Raw genomic sequence first — 17,646 nt, 5'->3', positions numbered from 1 at the left:
TCTCTACCTGTAAGAATAGACAGATTCTGCTTTATCCGTGTATGGGCTACCCAAACTTTTATTGAATATTTGACATTGCTCAGGATGCGTGTTTGTACTGTACCTGTCGTTCCACTTTCACAAATTTTCCCATCATGCTTTGGTCTTCATAATCTGATGCTTTGGAACCATAAGGCTCATGCCTGAAAATTAAAGAATGACGTCTCAAGGATGAACTTTTTGTATCAAGTATAAAACATTTTTTATGTTATCTCTAGCTCTTGTAATTAACAAAATTCTGTAACTAATTTATCTATATAGGGTGGATTAGTATTATGACTCATCTAATTTCCTGGTGGGGATCTTTCAGGTCTATGTGTATCAATGGAAGTAGTTAATTCCCACCAGCGAATGTTTGAGGAAATGTCGGGTTTTCTAAATATAGTTCTAAATGTTCTAATGCTTGACTAGCTAAATCCTGTATATAGTTCAGATTTCTGGATATAATGTATTAATCCTGGATCCTAACTGTATATTTTTTGCTTTGGATCAGTTGGTCTAATATCATGAATGTGCTAGTGTTCTGATTGGCATATCTTTTGTGACTTGTACTTGTATAGTACTTATACTTGTATAGTATGAAATGCTCAATTTACTTTATATTCTAACTTCACAACAAACTATAGGTAAGTCCTGCTCCTGTGTGTAAAAAAGTTTTTCCAAATATCCTCCCCAAAAAATACATTTCAATTAACTAAGTTTGTGTGTCAGTATATTTTATGTTAAAAGGGTCCAGTTATAACACAGTATGGATATTACTATATACTATCAGATACTCGTGCAAGGTTTTCCCACACCAGGACCTGCATTTAATGGCCCATTTATATTTCTCACCCCACAGCGTGAACACCTGTGGTGTCCCAAGGCAAACAGTGTTTCGTATTTTTCACCGCTGCAGCAACTTTTCTTTATTTGTAAGACTATAGGCTCAATGAACAAAGCTAATACACCGGATAGGATTTCCTATTTTCAAAAAAGTATCAGTTATTTTCGTCCAATGAGATTAGAAATGTCCATTCAAATAGCAAAAACAAAGAACATTATCCTAGCTATGTTAACTGAGACTTTAATATAGAACAGAATCCCTGTGGACCTGCCTCCGAGAACACTTGGGTGGGTGACAACAACCACCTTTACAAAAAAAAAAAAAAAACTTATGGATCTATGCTGAATACAAGTAAACAGTATTTTAGATATGCTGATGGTTAGCCAAACGTCAAATAACCTGCACAATACTTTGAAGCTTACACATTAAGGTCATATTACCTTGGAGACTGTTGAGATGGATAGCCATATCCTCCACTAAGTCCACCTATTCCTTTCTGGGACTTTTTATGTTTTGGAGTGGAAAGGGGACCTGGAGCAAAAACCATATCTATTCTAGAAAAAACGAAAAGAAAGAGGAGTTTGCTGTATTTATTGGGGTCAATATGAAATGTAATCAAATAAAAAGTGTATACTTTGTAACCAGACACAAATATCAAATACCAAAAATGCCAAGACAGCAACTTTATCAGCACCATGCAAACAGATTAATTTTTTTAACAGCTTTTACTACATAATGAGGCTGATTCACTAAAATAATATAAACTGTAAATAAACCCCAATATATTAAAGTATGGCATTTCTTCAAAATATAAAATGATGCTCATCTATTTTAAAATAGTGAATTTACCTTGATTGGAGGTATTTAATCCTAGAGAGCATATCCAGATGTCCGGCAGAATATTGCTCTATCACATCCTTTACATCATAAGGCCGCAGAGTCTCCTTAAATTTCTTCTTATGTAGTAGGAACTGCATTATTCTGTATGGGAGACAATGGGTTTGCAGTCTTAACAGCAACATAATAAAATACACAAATAAGCACTTCCAGTCCAACATCATTATAAAAACCAGTGACATCATTCAAGTAAATTAGGGTAAAGTAAATTCAAGTAATTTAATGTGATGTCCTGCTTTGGAGCTGGTACCCAAGGATGTCTCCCAGGATCCCCTGTTGGCCAAAAAAGCCATAATTAGGAGTTCTGGGCATTACTTTGATCATGGTCAAACTTTGTTAACAAGCAGCACTTGACCCATCTCTAAATTTAGAACCAAGCCATTTCTCTTAATCTCAGCCCAATCTGCTATAATTGTTTTACTGATACAGTGATATTTGCATCAAGCTTATCCAACCTTTACCCACACATTATATATATAAATTATATATATATATATATATATATATATATATATATATATAGTTGTACATAGTATTTAGATTACAGAAATTTCTAGGCTCAAGACTATGCACACCACAGTACCCAAATTTGTCCATATGCAACTTTTCTAAAGCTAAAGCCTGTATAGGACTTCAGTTTAGAGTTAATAAAGAATTCTGGCCTTAAAATTATTTTTCTCATATGGTCTTCTTGCACATGCAAACTCAGGGGCAACTTTTTACCTTCTCTAACTCCAGCAGACCCACCTCTGGTGCCCCTCCTGTTGTATAGGATCTTCCTGCCTTTCACCCATGCAGGGAAGCACAGCAGGGAAATTAAAGTATAATCACTCCTGTAGTGTCTGTCTTTACTTTTCATGCAACTGCTCGCTGACACTCACCTCTGTCCCAGGGATTCTTGTACTGTATGTCATGTGACATATACACAATGCTACTCATAGGCGGAACAGAGGTGAGAGACAATAGGCAAATTGGAAGATTGGAAGAGGTAATATATTTGTAATTCACCATTGTGCTACTCTGCATGGGAGAAGGCCATATGTAACCCTTGGTGAAAGTCCTCTTGGCCATGGAGGTTGCCATATAAGATGAAGAGGCCCCTCAATGTTTTGGTCTGGAAGCCCATGATTTGTAGTTACTTCGCAGGCTGCAAGAAGGCTGTATCTTTTGCTTCTAAGATGGTTACATAACTGTGCTGATTACTATATATGCTAACAGCAAACTGATATTTACCTAGAAGCATGGATGACCACTTTTATTGTAGGGATTAAATCTTCCACCATAAATTCATTACTGTAGCCACCATCCGCCATGGGATCCCCCGTTGTTCCAGCATCTACAAAGAAAGTAAGGTTACAGAAATAAGAGTAGCAATTTCTGTTTAGTGCAAGTAAACCAATTTTAAATTTGTTTTTGTCTCTATAAATAACCGTCGGGATTATTTCCAAGCTTTACCCTTTGGAAGTCACGGCTTCCATACACGGTACTGATGGTGACCTATAAACATGAAGATTTGGATTGCATTGTAGAGTCGGCCATGGGGCATAAGTATAGTTTTGTTGGCCCTTCCCACAGTCCTGAGATGAGAAATTATCTACTTAATTTTTGCATTGATTATGGAATAAAAAATATAAACACCTTCTGGTCTACGAAGGGTTTACTCTGCTAATTGCGTTTTTTAGCAAAATAAAAATAACTGTTTGCAGTTACAGGCCTGCAAAATGTAGCTGCTGTACATACAGAAAGTGACCACGTTCTGCAGTAGTGTCTCTTTCAAATGATAACCCTGTTCATGACAAATCTGTTACTCAGAACCAGCCTTTCTCAACCATTTTAACATGTGGGAACCCTTGAAATAACTTTAAGGACGTAAGGGAAGCCCTGCTATAAATAATAAATCCAGAGCCCACAATATATTGGTATGGTGGTCAGTGCTAGCCAGTGGGAAGAATGTCACCCTTACAGTTAGCTTAAAAGATCACTGGTGTCACTTCAACTGAATTATTGTAGGGATAATTTGGATTCAAGAAGCTTCAATCAAGGCCAGCATCCCATATAAGACAAACAATTAATTGTTCAAACATTTGAGAAATATTCAGGTAGTTTTCAGGCAACTTTTTCAATATACATCCACAATTGAATTAAAAAAAAATACAAAGTTTCTATTTAGACCATTTAAAAAGTTTGTGCAACCAACAAGTGAACACAGAAAATTCAAACAATACAATGATGCAATATAACTAAAACTGCACATTACCCATTATTTTCATTTTTACTCAAAAAAAAGTAAAAGTGGAAAATATTGGGAATATGCTGGAAAAGTCCCCGATTATCTCTCAGATTTTTGAGAAGGTAATTTACTGTATGTGATTTTACCTGACCTGAGAGGCACAAATTGCTCAAGGAACCCCTGGAAGCTTCTTGTGGAACATTTGGGGTCCACAGAACCCTGATTGGGAAACCTTGGTAAGAACAGTCAACTGCCTAGACATTTATGGACAGTCTATAAAAATAAAAACTAAGTAATGGCATTTGTAAAGGCTAAACTACAAGCAATTATAAAACATAACATACAGAAAAAAATGGTACCATTATGAGCCAACCAGGTTCTGATTCATAAATTCCCATTGAAAGAGTTGCAGCTATAAAAAGGCACCTAAATACTGTAAAAGGTGACACAGGGTGACTTGTTGAGCTTTAAAATTAAAGTGCTACAATTACCTTCTGAACTTTGCCAGAAGGCATAGGCTTTCATCCTTAGTGCAGTACGGAATCGCTCCTTGTTGCTCACACCCATGGTTTTTGGCTCTTTAGAGGGGCTCTCTTCCACACCTTCGATGTTAAGTGGGGAAAAGGTTTTGGCTTTTGGACTTGTCCCACGAGGATTGGACAGGCGTACTCGGTCCAGAAGACTCCACCTTTGACTGTAAAAACAAACAAAAAACTTTAACAGAGGCCTCTAAATGCAGGAGAATTTATTATCAAATCATCTAAAACATTCATAGATGGACAGATGTCTCCTGAACAATGGTGGAGAGATATCTGCTGGTCATCCATTTAGTTGCCCCATTGACAAAACCTTTTCCAAAAGGTTGGCTGCATGACACAGAACTTTGAACCTGTAATTTATAGATTAAACCTGTAACTCTATAGATTGGTGTTGGAGAAGCCTGGCTTGCAAGATTTGCTGTAAAAACACCTTGAATAGCAGTTGGTCTACAGTAATCAAATAATTATGTGAACAATCTGAATAATAAAAAAAAAAATAAACAAAAAGAGTGACAGTAGAACTAACTTGACAAAGACAACTCATGACATAGAAAACAAAATCTTAAACGCACCATGGGTCTGGTGCAAAACCTACAAAACTGAGGACTTATTTTAGTACTTATTGACTGGCCTCCCCATGCCCCAGACATTTTCTCTGGATAGTAACTTACTTAGGTCTGTGATTAAAATGATTAGGATTGACTTTTAGTACTTAAATAGTCTGATAATTTTTTTTTACTTTTATGTGCTGCTCTATAATGTTTTTTGGGGGGGTTTTGCTCAAGGGAATATTAAATAGTATAAGGAATGATACATGCTTGGGAACAGATGTTCACAAAGGAAAGTAATAGTAGCTATCCTTAACAGTCTCATATTATTTATCCTCAATCTATAATTGTAGAATTCTGTCTTGTAGCAGTTTCTAACCATGCTCACCAAGTATGGTGAACAGTTTCCTATAGCATAGAAAATCAATACGTGTTAAATGCATATTAAGTTATTCACCCTTGTAATATCAAAATAAACATCTTTTATCAAATGAGTTGATTGTCACTGTTCTAGAGGATCACAAATATACAGCATATATAAGAAATTCACTTGGACAATATTAGCACAGTTGAAAAGCCAAGTAAAGTCCATTATCTAGTAGGGGGGGGCACTATGGAGGTAACAGAACAGTAAATTCCTAACAATGGATCCAGTGAGGCCTTCTTCAATCCTTGTAGTTTCCATTTTCCATATTTGCAAATTTTACTGATTGTTAGCCTAAAGGAGATGGAAGACTGCACTCATCCTACATAAATCAGATAATTAGCTAAGGCTATTTTAGATATCAAACCACATGTCTGTAAAGAAAAGTACTCACACCTTAAACTTCAACATGGTGAGCAAGTTACTAAATAAACACAAAAGAATTATGTGATAGAGGTGGGCACAGTACCTACTACCCAAACAGAGCCAAAAAAAGTAATGGTTGTGAATTATAATAGAGTAATAAATCTGACCATCCTAAAGGAAACAGGAAATACACTATACATCAAAATTCTAATTAGTACAATGATCTTTGTAGTAACTGAAACACATATCTTTTTTTAAAAAAACTATTGAGTTATTTTAAAGTGTAATTGCATTTTTGTGCTGTAGCCCTCTATTCACATTCAAGACCAAAAGTTTTTAGCTTAAAAGAAAAAGTTTGGGGGTCCTCCTCAAAAAATAGAAAACATATAAAACAACACATTTTTACATTATGTATATAAAAAAAAAAAGTATTCACCTTTTTACATGGTTTAATGTTAAAAAATTGGTGATAGGTCTGCTTAAGGTAATTTGTTGGTTCAGTTTTAACATGATGGTCCACCTGCTGCACTTATCAAGCACAATTTTAATAGAGACAACAGAACACACAGGTGTACTGTATATTGTAGACACGGGCAGTTGTGGTTGATAGAGTTCCATTTCAAAGGTAAAACACAGGACGAGTTAAATGAGGAAAACACATTACATCTTAACCTTATGTCCTGATAATCATGAAAGTTTTACACAATGGATTTCAAACTCTTTCAAACTTCTTATTCAAGAAAACCTGGGCACAGAAAGGGTCTATGGCAATTAGTTTGATACTTAAAAAAAAAATTAAAAACTAGATTAAAAGCCTCTTGTGGCTTTGTACAGAGTAAACAAGCGCACTGTTAAAAGACAGTAGAGTTTGTGCTCATAAACATTATAGCAATCCTGGTTTCATCTTTTTTTTTCTTTTTCTTTTTTCCATTAAACACTGCAATTACATCTTCTTTTACTGGAATACAGTGAATACAATACATGGAAATAAAAATAGGCCACCCAACATTACAGAGCAATATGAATGCAAATTTTGCTTTATTTTTTGTCTTTCTACGGCCCAAATTTCTCATCTACATTGCTGCAGAATTAAATTTTATTTAAGAAGGCTAAAATGGATATAAAAAGAACAGAGGTGCTTCAAACACTCAATGACAAGTTGTTGCACAACACGTTTTTTTCTTTACCTCTGTCCTTCATTACATCAATAGCTTTATTTCTCTTTTTGGAAGAAACGTACATTGGCCATGGATAATCAAGAAGAGCTAGACTTTTCCCAACAAATTTTAGAAATGTTTAACCAGATTTTGTCTGCCAACAATTGGGAGGGTGGAGTTGAGCTTCAAATGTCACTTCACATTGTTCCGCTCTGAACTACACACCAGTTCTATTACATGGGTAAGCGTAAAAGTACTTGGCAATTTGCAAGCCCTAACTAGAGCGATCTGAAGAGAACCCAGAACTACCTTTCACTGCTCTCGTAATAGTTACAGAGGAAACAAGGAAAAGTAAGTTCAATGAAAGTGGCCAAAAAACACTTCTAGGAAGTGATATCATCTGCTAAAGTCTCTTCAGAAATTAGCACTGTCAATCTTTTGGTCCTTGCTGTGCTCAATGATTCCTTCAGCCTACTCTAAAATCAATAATGTGTCCTGTTGTGATATAGCAGTCAGTAGGACACAAGAGATCCCACAAGAGAAGTCTCCTGAAAAGTCCCTTCTTCAGTTTGCGGTTCAGGTAACTTTTAATGATCCTATATATTATTGCCTCCATTGGGTAATTTTTCTCAGTCCATGTCACAGAATGTTCATTGAGACAAGAAGTGACAGGACCATTCCCAATAGTAGACAGGGAAAACCCCATTCTAAGTTTAGCTCAAAGTTCTAAACCTTTCCCAAAGTTTTTTTTTTTATCCTTTGATGTTGGACACCCACCATTAGACAAGAGATCTTCTCCTCCCATACAGGTTTATTCACCTTAATGCTCTTCCAGCTCCTCTTTCTAAAGTATCAACTTTGAACAATCTTCAATCAACTGATTTCAACTGATTTCCTTATTTTTATTCCTTCATTTTTTTTCAACTATCCCAATCTACAATTTTTTTTGTGTGCATTTTAGGTATGGGTCATTTTTTTTTAGCATCTCATCCCCTATTGAACTATGTGAGCAGCTGCCTTTTACTTAGTTACATAGTTAGGTAGGAAAAAGACACAAGTCCATCAGGTTCAACCACAAAGAAAATAAATATATCACAGATAAAAACCCTATAAGACATAGTTGAACCAGATCAACAGTCCCTAATATCTTTATGCTTTAATACCCAGTTATAGTCTGTGCTTCTGGAAATCATCCAGCTTTTTCCTAAAGCAATCTATAGAACTTGCTAAAACTACTTCCTGAGGGAGCTGATTCCATATTTTCACAGACCTTACAGTGAAGAATCCCTTCCTTATCTGGAGATTAAATTTATTTTCCTCCAGACACAAAGAGCGCCCCCTTGTCTTCTGTAATGGCCTTAAAGTGAATAATTGGGAAGAGAGTTCTCTATATGGACCATTTATATATTTATAACGTGTGATCATATCCCCCCTATACGTCTCTTGTCAAGAGAATAGATTCAGTTCAGCTAATCTCTCCTCATAGCTGAGCTCCTCCATTCCTTTTATTAGTTTAGTTGTCTTTCTCTGCACTCTCTCCAATTACACAATGTCCTTTTTGTGAACTGGATGTACTTGTGAGTTCATTGTTTTTATGCTCATACATTTGCACACATTATTTGTGGTTTTGTTACTGTATTTTTTAAAATGTATTTGTAGTCTACGTACACATTAATTGCTATTTAAATCTGAATAAGTTAAATATCCGCAAAACTTTTCACTGTAGGAGTCAAACTACCCAGCAATCTGTAAGGCCTCCAACATTCCCCTACTGATGGAAATGCGTAATTTTAAATGATTCCTTCAGCCAGTTACTTTCTCAAAGAATTTTTTAAGGATTTTGAACAATAGTCAGTGCCATTGTTATTAACACCACTTTAGTTTTTGCTCTATTACCACGTGGGAAATACAAAAAGTTCCTCATTTGATACTATGCTTGGTTTAGACAATACATCACTTTAATATTTTGCTTTGTTTTACTTCTAACAAATAAATATTACCATTACCCACCCAATTTCCTGAGTATCTCACCAGGGAGACTTACATGTTTACTGAGGTTTTAGTTTGTGTTGAAAAGTTCATGATTTTTGCTAAAACATCTTACCTTTCAACTGTTATTCTTCAACACAGACTTGACTCCAGACTTTTCATTCTAGGTAAAACTGCCCATTATTATTTATATTTAGTTTTTATATTTAGTTTTCCAAATAGATTTTATATAGCAGTTCATACACCAGATGATCAAAAGTATATGAACACCCATCCGCGTTATTGAGTTCATGTGTCCCCAATTATGAGTATTGTTAATACTAAAGAATTCACAGACAGTTGTGTGTTTCCAACTTTGTAGTACCGGTTCAAAAAATAACATTTCTGTGCCAGCATGACTGTTGCCTGTTGTGGAGAACTCGAGTGGTCACGACAGAGGCCTGACCTAAAGCATACCTAAACTCAGAATTTTCACTTTAAATAAAAAGGTAGACAACCCTTTTGTTTAATGTAAACATTTTGTTTGTTAGTGTTTTGTTTTTTAAGTGCAACACCCTTTTTTTTTTTAAAAAAGGGTGCAGCACTGCCCCCTTAATTCTCGATCACCTAGGCAATAAATTGGAGCACAGGGCTTCCCTGGAGGCTCACCTACGTCATCTCTGGAGGCTCTTGGGTGAAAGAAGCCCTTTCATCATTAGGGAAAAAATTATGATCCCACGCATGCGCTGTGAGATCAGCATTTTTTTTTCAATCTACATAAACCTGATCTCGCCCCTGCACAGTGTGAGATGGAGTGACGTAGGAAGAAGAACGCAGAAGAAGAGAGAAAAAATGGCGGCGCGCGGTGTTCCCTCTGCACCGAGCCCAAGACGGATACCGGGACAACGTGGGACCCTATAGAAGAAATCCCGACAGACAGACTGATCTGCGAGATTGAAGGTAATATCTGTATTTTTATGTAAAGCATGGGTTTTATTGTTTTGGGTAGTTTTTGGAAATCTAACTCCATATAAATATCTTTGGTTTTGGAATGGGATATCCAACAAGTTCATATAGGTTTACTTTGTGTAATATATTTTTAAATATATCAGAACATGAACATTGAGGCATCAATCCAGAATGATTCAAATATCTTGAGGCAAAATAAGAATCTATCTATGTGGGTAAAATTTCTATTACAACTACAAAGCTGTGTCAAGCTGCCTTTAACATTTTCTCACATCTAGTGGCTACATATAGGAAAAGAATCATGTGTTGTAACAAAGTGAATCAAATAAACCAAATAAATAATACTTCTTGCAGATAAGCAAAAATAATAGAGGGCAATATGTATGTTTCCAAGACAGACGCAGAAAGAATATCTAGGTTTATCCATCAGCTTGATAAAAAGAAAAGAGGAGCAATGGGTTGTATTGGTATAAGATAATAATGAGAAAACCTGAAAAGAGATAAGGGGGAGAGAAGCAAAAGCAAACAAGCTGTGGCAAAAAAAGGGATGTGGGGGGTATGTCTACTTGTTATATTATACACATTATGCACTTGTTATATACACCAATCGGTCAAAACATTAAAACCACTTACAGCGAAAGATACACCTATGAATATCTAGTTACATTGGCTCGTGGCCTGTTCTGGTATATATTAGGCATCAAGTGAATAGTCAGTTGCTAATGGCATTACCAATGGGCAGTGTAAGGATCTGAACAACCTTACCAAGGGCCAAAGTGAGATATCTATATCTAGACAACTTGCTCAGACCATCTTCTTAAATCAGGTTTTTCCTGGTGTGTGGCAGATAATATTTAACAAAAGTGGTACATGCAGGTAGGTGTACTGGTAATGTAGCTATGGCACAGCAATATCAATGTTGCCATCTAGTACTCTTTTATATATAAGTAAGGCAAAAACCTATGATTGAACCAACAATTAAAAAGTCAAGGTTGTATAAGATTATTTGCTATTGATTACTGAATCAAGTTCCTTGTCTTATTGAATACAGGCCAGTCAGTTACTTCATGCAACTATAGGTTTTCAAGCAACTAGTAAAACACGTGCATTACCAAGACACACTTTACCAAGCCCATGCACTAATGGAACTTTATTATTATAAAGAATCACACAAGCTAAATATTACCTGAACCAAATTCTTACTCACTCTTTGTTATATGACCAGTTGGTTCAGCTTGCGGTTAGCTAATAAAACACACTTCAAGCAGCAAAAAATAGCATTACGAAGGGGTGCTGAGAAGTTTCTGGCTTTGCCCTCTTCCAGATGAAATAGAAAAATGAGTGTTGGGGTATATGACAACCTAATATCTTAGTATGTAACTGTGCATTATGCAATACAATGCAAGGCATAAGCAAGTTTGACGTCGCTGAAGTTACTCCTTTCCCTGGAGAAACAAAAACTTCATGACGGCCCGTAACTCCAACGACGTGAAACTTGCTTGTGCCTCTGCCATCACAGCTTCTCACTAAAAGAAAAAACAGTTTTAAGAATTGCAAAGACCTGATATTTGCAGTTACATACTAAGATATTAGCCTGTCATATGCCCCCACACTCATTTTTCTATTTCATCTGGAAGGGGCAAAGCCAGGAACTTCTCAGCACGCCCTCGTATACTAAAAACACTGTTAAAACTAAAATAGAAAATTTGTAAAGAAATATGTATATGTTGTCATAAACCTTAAGACCGTCCCATCTTAGTGCTGCTCTGGACATTTCTGCAATATAAATGGGAAATTGCTGACAAAAGGACCTGGGCTGCTTCAGTTTTTGGTAGAATTTCACCCAAAACATGTTTTCCTACCTTTGGGTTCAGTAAGGATGAATTACAATCTCTTCTAGTTTTTCACTGCGGGATCAGTTGGTTCAATTGTACCTTTAGTCATCAGCAAATAAGGCAGGAGGGGATTTAAAAATTTTACAACAGCAAAACAGAAGTAGATGGGAACACCTATACAGGTAGCAACAGGCAAAGTTAGGATGCAGAGAATGGAAGTGAAAAAGCCCATAGGTGACTGGAATTAGAGGCGCTTTTGGAATACTTATATATATCTAGCAAGAAAAATTTAATAAAGACAGATTTTAAGTTTATTCAAATGTTTAATAAAATTTTTGGCCACTGGTTACATGAACAGAATAAATGGTGTAACTGGTCTAACAGCTGGGGGTGAACACTCAACAAATGGGGTGTCCCCTCGCTTTGGGGAGATGTCCGCTTGCCTACTGCTGTCCATTTAGGACAAGAAGTGAAGGAGTAAGGGGAAATCTACCTGATATAGACACAGAAAGAAATATTTATTTTAAGTCTTTCTCACTCCAAATTTTAATCTCTCTAAAAAGGATTTGCCTGGAATTCTACCTTAAAAACAGACAGAAAACTGTTGTTGGATAGTTAAAACCTAAAAGATCCGAGAAAGATACAGCAACAAACTCCGTCAACACATTTCCGTGTCTTTGTGAGAGTACAAGGACTGGATATTACGGATGAATGGGTTTAGTTCTATATACATGGAATAATGATGTACATAGATAGACTGATGATGTTCAGACCTTGTGGACATTGATGGTAATTTTAACACTTGTTCAAAACTAAACCAATAAATAGCTGTGGCAATACACAGAGACCAGTAATATTTCTGAAATTTGGCCAGAATTCAGACTGGTGGATCTAGATTCCTAAGGCTACCTGCAGAGGAGGTCACATGCAGCCGCCATAGACCTCACAAAAAAGCAAATATACAAAAAGTCTTTTTGAGTGTCTCAATTTCAAATTTGGCAGTGATATCAAGGAGAGAGTAAGGAACATAGATGCTTCCAACATTGCTTTGATCAGGGCAAGTTTTCTAACCTGCCCAATTGATGTATTCATGCAAAACTGCAAGTGACCAGTGACTACCTGTCCGCCAGCATGTACATCAGATCAGCCATTCTCAACCAGGATTCCATGGGACCCTAGGGTTCCACCAGAAGATACAAGGGGCTGCTTCAACTCTGGTTATCTGACCATTCATAAGATGGTGCCTGCATATGGCCAACACCACTTGCGGGAGCCAGCTGAATGAAACCTTGTTGAAAACTTGTTGGCGGTCTGTAAAAATAGCATTTAATGGGGGCCACTCTACCCACTGCCAGCCAATGCAAATAGACTTTGTTATGTTTATTGATTACAGCAGGGGTTCTCTGAAACCCTGAAATTCTTTTAGGGTTCCTCATGGGGAAAAGGTTCTTTTCAAGGTGAGAAGAAGCATGTCTGTGGGCACAAAAGACCAAATCAGATGGCCGTAGACAACACATGGCAGGGGAATAGGCAAGTCTCACCTTTACCCCACAATGCAATGCTGGGGCTGAGTGTTCAACCAGTACACCATGTCCATGACTATTTACATTGCAATCATCAAATTGTCACGGAATAGCCACTTTCACAAACATTAAGATAAAAAATATGTATTGACAGCTATTGCCAAAACTACTCTGTCTTTGCTACTCAAATATTTTTTTTTATTAATTGATAAACACAAATACGGGTATAGACCATGCTTCAAATGTCTTAAAAAAAGAAGCAAGTTGCGAAGAAACTACAATACCACACATGTCAGTAGAGCCCAAAACAATCTGTAGTATTTCGGCTGTGCTGAGATGTGGACTACAAACTATGTGATGCAACTACACTTAAGGGAGCAGGCAACGGCAAGCATGCAATGAATGACAATGTGAAATCAGTACACATATACCTAAGTTTTCTTTTGATGCTTGATCCAAAGAATGTATCGCTAACAATGACATTACTGGAAAATGAAGGAGAAGTTGTTAAGATGACAGTGAAACACAATGTAATGGACAGACAATGAAAACAAATACATGATTTGATGATTGTGACCCACTGGTTTGTTTCATGTGCAAAAAATGCAGTTACTCATCCAACACCCAACAGCAGTAATCTTTTCCTGTTCTAAATATCAGTGAAAGATTACATTGGTTGTGGCAGGTAATGCACTTTGCCCATAATCATTTGTCTTGTTCAGTTCGGATTTGAAAATAAGTGGTAGTATGACCTCTTCATATTCATAGGCAAAAATTGAAAGGAGAAATAAAGGACTAGTACTGATGTGAACACATCTAATGTATGCACCGGACTGACAATTGTGATTTGTTTTGTTTGGATGTGTTACAAACAATATATAGTACTGTAGTTGTGACATATGAAGCAAAAATAAGGCCCAATTATGGATTTTTACAATATTTAGGGATACTTAAAATTAATACTGAAAATTAGCTTAAAATCAAGCCATTGCTGACCTCTGTAGCTGCAGGCACTGTGGGGTAACTTTTTCTTCATGTTTACAGGATGTAATTTCATTTTTTCTCACTAGATCATTCTGTTCCCCTGACCCCAGTGAATAATTTGCTATAACACATTTAATGTATAGCAATGTCATTGCTTGGCATTTAAACAACATGTTGCCAATCTTCCATGCTGCTGCATCAATGGCCCTTGTGCTCTAGTAACCTTTTGTGCTCCATTATCCCTCTGTGCTTCTGTCACCCTTGTGTCTCCAGTGAATTCCTAGTGTTTCAGGGATCCTCCAGGCCCCTTTGGCCCCTACTTATTCACAACTACACTTTGTATAAAATTTTGTACCTTGCTTCAATGGCTAAAACATGGCACAATCATTTGGCAACTCCAATACTCTATTGGCCTGTCCAAGTGAAGTCCTTGGGGTGTGCTTAGACCCTGCTAGACACACCTAGAGCTATAATATGCAATATGTTCTACCTGGAGAAACCTTTTTGCTGTGGATTCAGATCTCCTTTCTGGATATTTGCAGCCTTCCAGTATTCTAATCTCTTATGTAAACACAAAGAAGGTGCCCGGGAAGAGGCAAAAAACCCCATGCTAATGAGTGAGCAGATTGATGAGGTCTTGGCCAACAGAGATGGTGTGTTTAAAAACTAATTAAGAGTTTGTAAAAATATGCACATATTTATGCATAGTTTACCAAAACTTCTACTCTAATTCCAAATCCAGCCAAAACTCCTATTTTGATAAATCAGGGAAATTTTCTTCTTCTTTATTGACCTGGCAGTAAGCAATGGCACATATAGCGTGGAAATACCTACAATGTTTTCATTGCTGTCCATACCCTCCTATCTCAGTGACAGCAACACACTCCTTTTTCTTTTTCCTTTCCATGGGAACAGGAAGTGAAGTAAAGCCTCTCCAATGGGGTCACATACTCAATTAACAACTGAACAATGCATTTTAATACTTCCTCACCCTTCCTAAAATTTAGGAAAAAGGTTTTGAATTGGTTGCAGATCAGCAGATATCTCCCCATATTGCAGATTGCAATATTGGTTTTGGACACACTTCAACAAGTGAAGTTAACATTTTATCTTTGCACCTAAAGTTTCTGTTAACAAAAGTCTGATTCTAGGTGTAACGCGCAAAAAATAAAAAAATCTGGAAAGTGTTACACTGAACAGCAAGTGAACTACTGTAACATTTGACATGATAAAAGTGAACCCATTTCTCTTTAGTCCAAGTTTTACTGTAAATAGCTCCTTCTCTGCTGGCGGAAGGTTAATCAATACGGGCTCAAAATATCAAAGCTGCGATCGCCTGCGGTTTTGCCCATCGGCACAGTCTGTTCCTTACAACTAATGATGTTAACAACTCTCAAGACCTTGATTACTTCATGACCGCTGTGTGACTCCACACCATATCTTGGGCACTTTAAAAAAAAAAAAAAAAAAAAAAAAACTTTTGATGACTTTCCATTTGATGGCACATTGTACAATAAAATAAAAACTTTCCATTGCTATATCAGCCACTAACTAATCTTTCATTGAATTGTGTAAATGGAAATACAATTTTAATTATAATGTTTCCAATTTGTGACATGACTCTGGACTTTGTAAAGTTCTGCATAATATGTCAGCGCTAAATAAATACTGTGTAATAATAATATTAATTTGAAGACCATTTTTAGCAGTAAACCATAAAAATTGTATTGAAAAGCATTTAGTTTACACTGAATGGGGACAATTTCCCTTACTACCTGGCAAGTCATTTGCAAGTATGTGCAGAATGTAACCAATAATTTTAAGGTCTCTGGTAGGCGAAAGCTACACAGATTCCAACTTTTCAGCGTAAAAAGAACTCAATAAAAAATTAAACTTGGAAAAGGTTTGCTTAGCTCAGTTAAAAATTAATTTCAACCAACTAAATGCACCATTGAAACACTTTATTTCTAAAAATAATAATAATAATAGTTATATCACATAACGGTTTTAAACAAAGGGCCTTTCAATAATTCAGAGCATTCAATATTTAAAAAAATAAAATGTTAAATAATTTTTTCAACTAACTAAAAATATATATTTTAAAATAATATTTTATAAATACAGAAAATGAAAACAAAACACTTTAATATTTACTTCCCTGGAGCCACAGTCATATTCACTGGACCTTTTTTGGGATCTTTGGCCATTTTTATTGACCAGGCCAGAATGAGTCCATTTATTCCGGCACGAAGATTTGCCAATTATGTAGACTAACCTGTACATGTGCAGCTCAAAGAACATTGTAAAGAATTTGGGCAGGTAAGTTTCTTTTATTGAAAAAGTGCATGTGGTCTCTCACTGCCTGCTTGCAATTTTGGGATTTTTAGATTTATTTAAAAATTAAAGCTGAAATCATGGCAGATATCGTTTCCAATATCATCCATTCAGTTCATTAAAACAGCAATAATTATTTTAAATGCAAACAATGTAGGTGCCTGATTTCACTTGTCATCAATTCTTTCAATCTGTATAGCAAAGCTCAGAGTGAAAGCAACAGAATTAGCCTATTAGTTGTATAACAGACGACATGAAAGATTAGTTCATCAATATTCTGCTTTACAAGTCTTTATTTATCCCTTTAATAGTTGACTTTTTAGAGGCCTTCTAGGCATTACTTACAAGTATATCAGAATCCTGTTGCCAGTTATCAAATTACTTTATTCTACCAAGTTATGATGGGAAATCCATGAAATGAAGTTGTAATTAAAATTAGATGGAGTAATTATTCTGAGGCTGTGAGTGTCCTATTATAAATTGATTAAACAGAGTTATTAAACATTTATTTTCTCTCGCTAGAAATAACATAAGGTTGAGTTCTATTTTTGAAGCTGGAATTAATTCCTAATGTGGTCAGTCTTAATGTTATGCAAGGAACAAAAAAGTGGACCCTATCTATGATAATAGGAAATATACTGGCCAACCCTGTAATTAGTCAAGGTATGAATCAAGTAGAAAAGAGACATGGATTTTTGGCAGCAAATTAAGGTGTATTCTTCAAAAAAGTATAACATAACATGAGTGACACATATTTCATTACATCAGTGTGGGAAAAGCAAACATGGTAAAATCACAGTTGGACTGTAAAGGTGTCCCTTGATAGGGATATGCCTTTCTTTCTAAGTATAGAATCTTCTAAGTGTTGCAACAAAGGTACATAAAGCTCATAAATCTGAATCCCGATGCGTTTTGCCAGATGGCTTCATCAGGGGATGTGCAAGGAGAGTCAGAGCGTTTATTTGTGAAGATGACACATATGTACAAAGAGGTGGCATTTTCTCTTG

At 36.1% G+C, this 17,646-nt stretch overlaps 1 protein-coding gene across 1 annotated transcript in view; it reads right to left on the bottom strand.

Annotated features, from left to right (window-relative positions):
• KCNQ3 (potassium voltage-gated channel subfamily Q member 3) overlaps window positions 1-17,646 on the bottom strand; it is a 124,356-nt gene that overhangs the window by 13,522 nt on the left and 93,188 nt on the right. Inside the window, exons 7-11 of the mRNA XM_072413227.1 lie at window positions 4,484-4,686; window positions 2,996-3,098; window positions 1,715-1,846; window positions 1,306-1,419; window positions 104-182 (exon numbers count right to left, since the gene is read on the bottom strand). Coding sequence (XP_072269328.1) covers window positions 104-182; window positions 1,306-1,419; window positions 1,715-1,846; window positions 2,996-3,098; window positions 4,484-4,686 — 631 coding nt within the window. The remainder of the gene's footprint in view (window positions 1-103; window positions 183-1,305; window positions 1,420-1,714; window positions 1,847-2,995; window positions 3,099-4,483; window positions 4,687-17,646) is intronic.

This window comes from Pyxicephalus adspersus, chromosome 5 (genome assembly GCF_032062135.1).
Source record: "Pyxicephalus adspersus chromosome 5, UCB_Pads_2.0, whole genome shotgun sequence".
Classification (NCBI taxonomy): Eukaryota; Metazoa; Chordata; class Amphibia; order Anura; family Pyxicephalidae; genus Pyxicephalus; species Pyxicephalus adspersus.
This window is presented reverse-complemented; position numbering and strand designations above follow the sequence as displayed.